This window comes from Ostrinia furnacalis, unplaced genomic scaffold, assembly GCF_004193835.3.
Source record: "Ostrinia furnacalis isolate ACB-3 unplaced genomic scaffold, ASM419383v2 OfSCF1928, whole genome shotgun sequence".
NCBI lineage: Eukaryota > Metazoa > Arthropoda > Insecta > Lepidoptera > Crambidae > Ostrinia > Ostrinia furnacalis.
The window spans coordinates 370,422-380,002 of NW_021132167.1; the positions used below are offsets into that span (position 1 = coordinate 370,422).

Consider the following 9,581-nt stretch of genomic DNA (forward strand, 5'->3'; position numbering starts at 1 on the left):
CTCTCTCCTCTCTGTCCTTTCTCTCTCCTCTCTCTTGCTGGACCAGGCCGCGCCGCTGCTGGTGGCCGCTTTTGAAGGGCACACGTAAGTCTCTCTCTCCTCTCTGTCCTTTCTCTCTCCTCTCTCTTGCTGGACCAGGCCGCGCCGCTGCTGGTGGCCGCTTNTTTACTTACTTAGTGAACCAATACTCCTAGAATTAATTAGAGATATCCTAATGGGAAGTAGCGAGTTATTCCCAATACAAGTGTCTCTGACTACTTACCGGGAAGACTCGGTAATAACTCTGTACAAGTATATTTGGAAATAAATGAATTTTTATTTATTTATTTATTTATTTGATTTTGGTATTGGAAAATCTCTAATTGATATTAAATTATCTCTTATTGGGCGCACTGTATTGTTATGTATTATATGACCGAGGTATTTCACTGAATTTGAAGCAAATGTACATTTTGTAAATTTAAGTCTAAATCCCTCTGTTTTTATAGCATCTAATAATTGTGTAATATGTTCAATATGTTCTGAAAATGTTTTTGAAAATATTAAAATATCGTCTATGTAATTAACTGCAAAATCCGTGAGTTTATATCTCCTTAATATGTTACTAAGTATCCTTTGAAATATGGCTGGTGACGTCTTCAGACCGAAAGGTAAACACGTCCATTGAAAATGACCTTCTTGTGTCACAAACGCAGTTTTCTTTCTATCTTCAATTCTTAGCGGGATTGACCAAAATGCTGAGTTGATATCAAGTGTCGTAAAATATCTTGAGTTTCTTGTCTTAACTACTAGATCATCAATGACTGGAAATGGTTGAGCTTGTGGAACGACTATCTTATTCAGGTCTCTAAAGTCAATACATAATCTTGATTTTCTATTGTCTTCTTTTTTGAAAGCTAACGTTACTGGTGCTGCAAAAGGACTATAAGATTCTTCTATTAGCTTTTTGTCAAGAAGTTTTGCAACTTGTTCTTCTATTTCTTTTTTGTCCTCTACTGAACATCTATATGGCCTTTTGCTGCAGTATTTGTCCATTAGTAAATCAATGCGTGCTTCATATTTTTCTACTGTACCAATATCATATTTATCTTTTGCAAAGATTGATTTATATTTATCTATCAGTTTATGTATTTCTGCTTCTTGTTGTGTATTCAAATTTCCCATACTTATTTTGAAATCTTCTTCTTTTATATGTTCATTGAAATTCACCGAACCTGGGTTTTGGTATTCTTTATTTTCCTCTTTATCATTTCTAAATTCTTTTTCTTCTTTTATTTTCTCTTTCTTCTGTGTAATTTTCATATTCTCATCTTGAATCAATCGAAATTGCTGTATGAGATTTAATCCAATTAGGAAATCATATTTGAAATCTTCTCCGTCTATAATATAGACATCTGCATTATCTTCTATATCAAATATTTTTATTTTAATAGTTGTTAAGCCAATTGTCTTTTTAACACCATTAATCGTGATTAAACTATCTCTTTTTGAATCATCTTCTTCTTCTCCACTCCATCTTACTAATTTTGAGTTAATTATAGAAATATTTGAACCAGAATCATATATTCCGGATATTTCTAGTTGTGAATTTAATAATAGTTTAATTTTAATTAATGGTGTTACTACTCGTTTTTTTTTCTTCATTACTTAGTTCCACATCTAATACTGTATTGTTTATGGTTCTACCACTATTTCTCTTTTGATTATATTCTTCTGTTTGTTTGAACCAGCATTTTTCTTCCGGATGAAATCGAGAACCTTTATTTAATTTTTCACATATCTTGCATGGTTTTTTTTCATTCTCCATCTTTCCTTTATATTCATAATTATTCTTTTCGTATGTATTCTTCCTGTAGTTGTTGTTGTATTTCTTTTTAATCAATGATTCATGTTTCCCTATTTCATTATAAAGGTTTTCCGTTGTTTTAATAGTTTCTTTATCAATTTTGTCCATTACATAATCTGGTAATCCTATGACAATAAGAGTTATCAGGGTTTTCGTGTCAATGTTCTTATTGGCCTCTAATAATAGCCTTTCCTTTTTTGTAGCATATTCTAATAAAGATCCACTCTGATATTTAAAAATAAATGCGTATTTAATTTGAGACCAACCCTTATTACCATAAGTTTCACAAAAGGCATTCTTCCATTTTGCCCAGTCAGAATTCATACTCATCTTTATTAGCATACTGGCATACCAATCCAAACATTGTTTTTCTAGGAGGTGTTTAAGAATCCCAATTTTCTCTTCATCGTGTCGAATTTGGAATCTTTCACATTCACTCTCGAAATCATTTATCCATTGGTCAGCGCTGGATGATTTGTTTGAAAATTTTTCGATTACAAACCGTTCTGCGGTTTTTCCTAGGTTTTTATTTTCTGACATACTAGAATTTTTATATGAAGCATTTGCCTCTCCTGTGGTCTCATCCAAATATTGGTTCCCAAATTGCACATTTTCACCCTCATCTAGATATGTTTTTCTCAGTTCCGTATTAAGAGGGATCCATAAGGATCGTGTCTGATGTCTCTTTTTAAGCGTATTCTTAATTTTCGTAAATAATTCCGTAGTTAATATGACATTGTGCTTACTTGCTGGTTTTAACTCGTCTGGAATCTCGTAAACACGGCCGTCTGGTGTCTCGATAGAGGTTATGCAGATCACATTGGTTTTTCCATCTGCCGACCCTTGAACTTCAAATTTAAATCGTAGTTTCTCCATATTTATCTTATTTCTAACTATAAATGTCGTTTTATAAGACGNAGGGCACACGTAAGTCTCTCTCTCCTCTCTGTCCTTTCTCTCTCCTCTCTCTTGCTGGACCAGGCCGCGCCGCTGCTGGTGGCCGCTTTTGAAGGGCACACGTAAGTCTCTCTCTCTCACTCTCTCTCTCCTCATCTCTCCTCTCTCTTGCTGGAGTAGGCCGCGCCGCTGCTGGTTGCCGCCTTTGAGGGGCACACGTGAGTCTCTCTCTCTCACTCTCTCTCTCCTCATCTCTCCTCATCTCTCCTCTCTCTTGCTGGAGCAGGCCGCGCCGCTGCTGGTTGCCGCCTTTGAGGGGCACACGTGAGTCTCTCTCTCTCACTCTCTCTCTCCTCATCTCTCCTCTCTCTTGCTGGAGCAGGCCGCGCCGCTGCTGGTTGCCGCCTTTGAGGGGCACACGTGAGTCTCTCTCTCCTCTCTGTCCTTTCTCTTTCTATCCTCTATTTGTCTATAGAAATCTCTTCTCTTTTTGCTTATTTTTCCCTCTTTGTCCCTTTTTTATCTCTCTCCGTCTCTCTCTTTCATTCTTTCCCCCCTTTATCCTATCACTCTCTCCCCGTCTCTTTTTTCATATTGGTCCAGTAGAAAAAGTAGTTGTATTTGAGTACGGGACTATTCCCACCTCTCGTTCCCACCACTGCAACTCCTGTGTAGCCAGGATCTACAGCTTGACCGCCACAAAAAACCCAACCAATGAAGGTCAAGTTTGTCCCGGGGGAAAGTTAAACTGTCATTGGACCCGCAACGAAATTAATCAGAAGAACATAGGAGGAGTTTTTCACAAAATCGCTTAAAAGCACGGAAATTTTTCCTTGTCGCGACAAGATCGGTGTAATAAATTGCGGAAACAGATGTATGTTGTATTGAATTAAGCATTATATCACGTTCATGTTTCCAAAGATCACACTCCCACAAGATATGATGTATTTGAGTAGTAGCATCAAACCTTTCTGTTTGATTAAGTATAAAAATTACATCCGGTATAATTTAAGCATTTTTAGCCCTGTTGAATGCCTCACATTCGAGCGCGATAAGCCGCGCGCAATATTTTGTTTAGTCGCAAATACATCTCCTTACTAGCAAGGTGTCTTTCACTCATCACCAGTCCTTTCATTCAAAATTCAACCTTAACGTACTCAACAAGCCCTATAAAATAACGTCTTCCATTCTTCATCATCATCATCATCATCAACAGCCCTTTACAGTCCACTGCTGGACTATGAGCCTCCTCCACTATAGTAGAGGGTTTTGCCATAATCCCCACGCTTGGCAGGCGGGTTGGAGATCGCAGTTTAAAAGATTTATGTTTGTCAGAGAGCGCTGCTGCCCGTTCTCTGTTTGATGTGTAGTCCCTAAGTCGCCTCTTACGACACCCGCGGGATGAGTAGGGGTTGGTGACAAATGTATTCTACTCTGCCGTCACCACACTCCATTCTTCATAGAGTTTAAACTGTCAAACTCATTACTCAATAAAGATTTAATTCATTTATTCATCCTCCAGCGAGATCTGCGAGCTCCTCCTCGAAGCCGAAGCGGACATTGAGGCGGCGGACGCGCCCGGACGCACGGCGCTGTGGGCGGCCGCGTCCGCCGGACACGCGCGCACCGTCCGCTTATTGCTGTTCTGGGGCGCTTGTGTGGATACTATGGACGCTGAGGGACGGACTGTGTTAAGCGCTGCAGCGGCACAAGGTAAGAAGTGTGCCTAGAGTGACATAGAGCAATTAACATCATAGGACAGCAACTGGGGACGCCAAGTGACTAACTGAAGGAGTGTCTAGAGAAGGCTGCAGGACGAGTGTCTAAAGAAGGTAGGACGAGTGTCTAGAGGGGGCAGGACAAGTGTCTAGAGGGGTAGGATGAGTAGACACTGGCTTTGTCCCTCCAGTGAGATCTGCGAGCTCCTCCTGGAAGCCGAAGCGGACGCGCTCGGACGCACGGCGCTGTGGGCGGCCGCGTCCGCCGGACACGCGCGCACCGTCCGCTTATTGCTGTTCTGGGGCGCTTGTGTGGATACTATGGACGCTGAGGGACGGACTGTGCTAAGCGCTGCGGCCGCACAAGGTGAGTGACCTTGTCTTTAACGACCTTGTCTACAGTGACCTTGTTTCTAGCGGCATTGTCTCTAGCGACCTCGTCTACAGCGACCTTGTCTCTAGCAGCCTTGTCTCTAGTGGCACCGTGACGAGCGTCTATAGCGGGCTGCGGGACAAGTGTACCGTCCGCTTGCTGCTGTTCTGGGGCGCTTGCGTGGATACTATAGACGCTGAGGGACGGACTGTGCTAACGGCTGCTGCAGCTCAAGGTGAGATAGTCTCTACAAGAGTGCATGACGAGTGTCTAGAGAGGGTTGCAGGGACGAGTGTCTAAAGTCTAGGGCGGCTGGAGGCCTAGTCTCTAAAGGCGTTGTCTACTCGTCACTAGACACTCGTTATCTAGTGAGGACCAGGACGAGTGTCTAGAGGCGGCTGCGGGATGAGTGTATAGACACGACGACGACTGTCCAAATTCTAGGGCGACTACTAGAAGCCTAGTTTTTACCAGCTTTGTCTCTAGCGACACCGTGACGAGCTTCTATAACAGGCTGTTGACGCACTGTGTTAAGTGCTGCGGCCGCACAAGGTAAGAAGTGTGCCTAGAGTAACATAGAGCAATTTACATCATAGGACAGCAACTGGACACGCCAAGTGACTAACTGAAGGAGTGTCTAGAGAAGGCTGCAGGACGAGTGTCTAAAGGGGGTGGGACGAGTGTCTAGAGGGGGCAGGACAGGTGTCTAGAGGGTGAGTAGACACTGGCTTTGTCCCTCCAGTGAGATCTGCGAGCTCCTCCTGGAAGCCGAAGCGGACATTGAGGCGGCGGACGCGCCCGGACGCACGGCGCTGTGGGCGGCCGCGTCCGCCGGACACGCGCGCACCGTCCGCTTATTGCTGTTCTGGGGCGCTTGTGTGGATACTATGGACGCTGAGGGACGGACTGTGCTAAGTGCTGCGGCCGCACAAGGTGGGTGACCTTGTCTCTAGCGGTTTTGTCTCTAGAGACCTTGTCTACAGCGACCTTGTCTCTAGCGACCTCGTCTACAGCGACCTTGTCTCTAGCAGCCTTGTCTCTAGTGGCACCGTGACGAGCGTCTATAGCGGGCTGCGGGACAAGTGTACCGTCCGCTTGCTGCTGTTCTGGGGCGCTTGCGTGGACACTGTGGACGCTGAGGGACGGACTGTGCTAAGTGCTGCTGCAGCTCAAGGTGAGATAGTCTCTAGAAAGTCAGCAATTGGCTCTCTGCAAGTATCTAGAGGGGGCAGGATGAGTATCTAGTGGAGAACGAGTGTCTAGAAGCGCCAGAACGAGTGTCTTTTCTCTACCGACTTTGTCTCTAGTAGCCTTGTGTCTAGCGGCCTTGTCTCTAGTCGACTTGTCCCTGGCGGCCTTGTCTCTAGCGGACTTGTCCTTGGTGGCCTTATCTCTAGCGGACTTGTCTCTAGCGACCGTGTCTCTAGCGACCTTGTCTCCAACCTTGTCTCTAGCGACCTTGTCTCTAACGAACTTGTCTCTAGCGGCGACTGGTGTTATAGGGCGTTAACTGGTGGTGGAAACGCCTGCGTCGAAGGCGCCAGATCAATTTTATTTAAATGATGACAGATGAGGATCCCGGGTGACAACTGAAATTCTGGGGCGCATGCATGTATTTTTATTTTACTCGCATTTATTACCTTGTAAATTGTATTTCCTGAAAAAATGTTTATTATAATTTGTCACATTAATTAATATTCTTTACGCAGGCAACGTGGAAGTAGTGAGGCAGTTGCTAGACCGTGGTTTAGATGAACACCACCGGGACAATTCGGGTTGGACGCCGCTACACTACGCTGCTTTCGAAGGTAGGCTGCAGAAAATTGATATTGTTATAAATTAAGTCTATGCTAATCGCAATCCATCTGGCCAGCGTGGGGAGTGTAGTGTATTCTACGTTTGCCTCTGGTCAATTGGAAAACGTCGTGCTCCTGCAGTTGAGACTAAACGACCGGAGAATGATGCATGATAAGTGTATAGTATTATCACATGTCGATTCGGTTTTTATTTATTTATTTAATAGGACAATACCAACAAGACATACACTAAAAGACAATCAATATTTACAACGTATATAAGACGTTTATAGGGAATTGTACAATTTAAAAGATTGTGTTGCTCTGAAAACAAAGATTTTATTTATTTTGTTAATTAGCACTAATATACAATGTAATTTCACTGTTCAACTTAAAACTATTAACCTCACCTGAAAACAAAGAAACGACATTCAAAGTTTATTATTTAAATTGTCAATTCCTTTTTAAAATCTTTACAATAAATTATTTCTTGCAAATCACGTTTATTTCCGATCTGACACATCAGTGTCATTTACGAAGCAAGTTTAATTTTATAATACTGACATTTTAGAAGATCGTGAATAATAAACAATAGTCGCGTTTACGAAGATAGTCAGTAATTAAGAAACTAGTTTCTTTACATCTCCGCNACGTATTTAGCGTATTAACACAGCTGTTTATGATATTAATGCCCGTTTTCATCAGCAACCCCTAATTTTTAAGTTACCAAAAAAAAATCCTGTTAATATTATGTGTTACCATAGGGGTCACTTAAAAATTTGGGATTGATGCTTAAATTTTGTATTTTTTATGTATAGTCACTAATAAATGCCATTATAACTCAAATAGTAGTCATATACGTGCATTTTTATGTGCGCAAGCGAGAAGTCATTACAAGGTTTTTATTATGATGAGTATAAGATCGCCTAATCATCTGACTTTAACCTTACTATTCCTCTCACAGGCCACATAGAAGTATGCGAGGCATTACTCGAAGCGGGTGCAAAAGTAGACGAAGCGGACAACGACGGCAAGGGAGCGCTGATGNATCTCCGCCCCACGACAGAGAAAATTTTTGCTAAAATTTTCATTTACAATAAAGATTAATAAGCTAATACCTATGTTACTTAAACATTTATATATATATTATGTATCTATTTTATACTTATTTACTTAGTTTTTGTTGGTATTGGTATAATCTTTGAAATGTGAAAGAGGTTTGATTCTGTCTTTTTATGTCCTGAATCAATTTTGTATAATGAATTTGATATTTTTTCGATTATTTTAAAGGGACCAATTTTTAGTTCATCTAATTTTTTTCTATTGAGTTTATTTCCATTTTCAACATATACCATATCTCCTATGTGAAAATCTATTTGTATTCTATTTTTATCGAATAATTGTTTATTATATGTATGGTTTATTTTTGAATTTTCCAATGCTATTTTCCTATCCCTAATCCATTCATCTTCAGATATATCTTTTTTTAGTTCTTCTGGCAGTAATGAAATATTTGTACCGTCCAAAATGTATTTTGGTGCAAAACCTGTAACTGTATGTTCCGTGTTGTTATAATTTTCCACACAAATGTGTGCAGCAGTAGTCCAAGCTAATTTATTTTTTCTTTCATTTATTTTACATCTTATCTTATTTACAAGTGTTTGATTTAGTCTTTCGTTTAGACCATTAGAAAAGGGAGTATTTACTGCAGTGAAGATCATTTGTATTGATTTTTCATTTAAAAAAGTTTTAAATTCCTTAGAATTGATTCCCGGGTATTGGTCAGAGAGTAGAAACATAATTGAATCTGAATCTGGTACACTATTAATTAATTTTATGAAATCATTAGCATTTTGAGTTTTAGACGTAACAATATAAGCATATCGTGAAAAGTGGTCTACAAGAAGATGTAAATATTTTTTTGTTGATCGTGACCCTCCAAAACCTCCAATCGTGTCTATTGAGACTATTTCAAAAGGTTTTGTGGCCGGACCTAATTGTGACATTAAACCATAATTTTTTTGTCCTCTTGATTTATTTTTAATACATATATCACAAGTTTTACAACATTCTGTTATATTTTTTGTTAAGTTATTTGCTGTATATGACGTACTAATTATGTTTTGCATTTGTTTTACACCTAGATGACACATATTCTCATGAACTTTTTTTATTAATTCTTTGCTGTATTTTTCTGTTAAAATTATTTTTTCCTGTTTTTTCCCTTTTTTGTAAAAGACATTATTTTTCAACACTAATTTTGTTTTATTATTTTGTATGTATTCATTATCTCCCTGATCTGTAATTATATCATTTAACGTTATCATATTTATAATTTTTAATTGTTCATCTGTATCCTCATTAGCATATAAAACTGGGTTCCTGCTTAAGCAATCTGCTTCTATATTTTCTTTCCCTGGTGCGTATTTAATTTTAAAATCATACTGTGACAAATAAAATGTTAATTCTCCTAATTCCTCATCTGTCCTCGACTTAATATTTAAATTTTCCAATGGTTTATGGTCTGAATATACAGTAAACGATTTACCTATTAGCCAATATTGCCAGTATCTAATGGCTTCTTTTATTGCTAAACATTCTAAATAAACTGCTTTCTTTTTCTTTTGTGTTTCATTTAGTTTTTTTGAAAAGTAAGCAACTGGTTTTTTATTTCCGTTCGGTTGTGTTTGTTTTAGCACTGCTCCAATACCATTTAAAGATGCGTCTGTATATATTTCAATTGGCAAATTTTGATCAAATATTTCTAATATAGGCTGTGAGCATAATAACTTTTTCACACTTTCAAATGATTGTTGACACTCTGCAGACCAAATAAATTTTTGATTTTTTCTTAGTAATTTATGTAGAGGTTCTAAAAGTATAGTACTATTTGGAATATATTCGTGGTAGAAGTTTACTTTTCCTAAAAATTGTCTGATATTTTTTTGTGA

General features: G+C 39.3%; 2 protein-coding genes across 2 annotated transcripts in view; one reads left to right on the top strand and one right to left on the bottom strand.

Moving 5' to 3' along the window:
- LOC114354161 (ankyrin repeat domain-containing protein 50) overlaps window positions 1-7,737 on the top strand; it is a 50,796-nt gene extending 43,059 nt beyond the window's left edge. The window contains 3 exon segments of the mRNA XM_028306420.1: window positions 4,266-4,456; window positions 6,544-6,642; window positions 7,595-7,737. Coding sequence (XP_028162221.1) covers window positions 4,266-4,456; window positions 6,544-6,642; window positions 7,595-7,737 — 433 coding nt within the window.
- On the bottom strand, window positions 1,008-7,271 carry LOC114354162 (uncharacterized). The gene is made up of 3 exons (XM_028306421.1): window positions 7,041-7,271; window positions 6,909-6,954; window positions 1,008-2,755 (listed from the first exon to the last, which is right to left on the bottom strand). Exon 3 carries the CDS (start codon window positions 2,720-2,722, stop codon window positions 1,607-1,609), a length of 1,116 nt encoding a protein of 371 aa, XP_028162222.1. The 5' UTR covers window positions 2,723-2,755; window positions 6,909-6,954; window positions 7,041-7,271; the 3' UTR covers window positions 1,008-1,606.
- Window positions 7,738-9,581: the final 1,844 nt, after the last annotated feature.

Coding starts and splice junctions, on each gene's coding strand:
- LOC114354162 (XM_028306421.1), bottom strand. CDS start 2,722: ATGGAGAAACTACGATTTAAATTTGAAGTTCAAGGGTCGGCAGATGGA.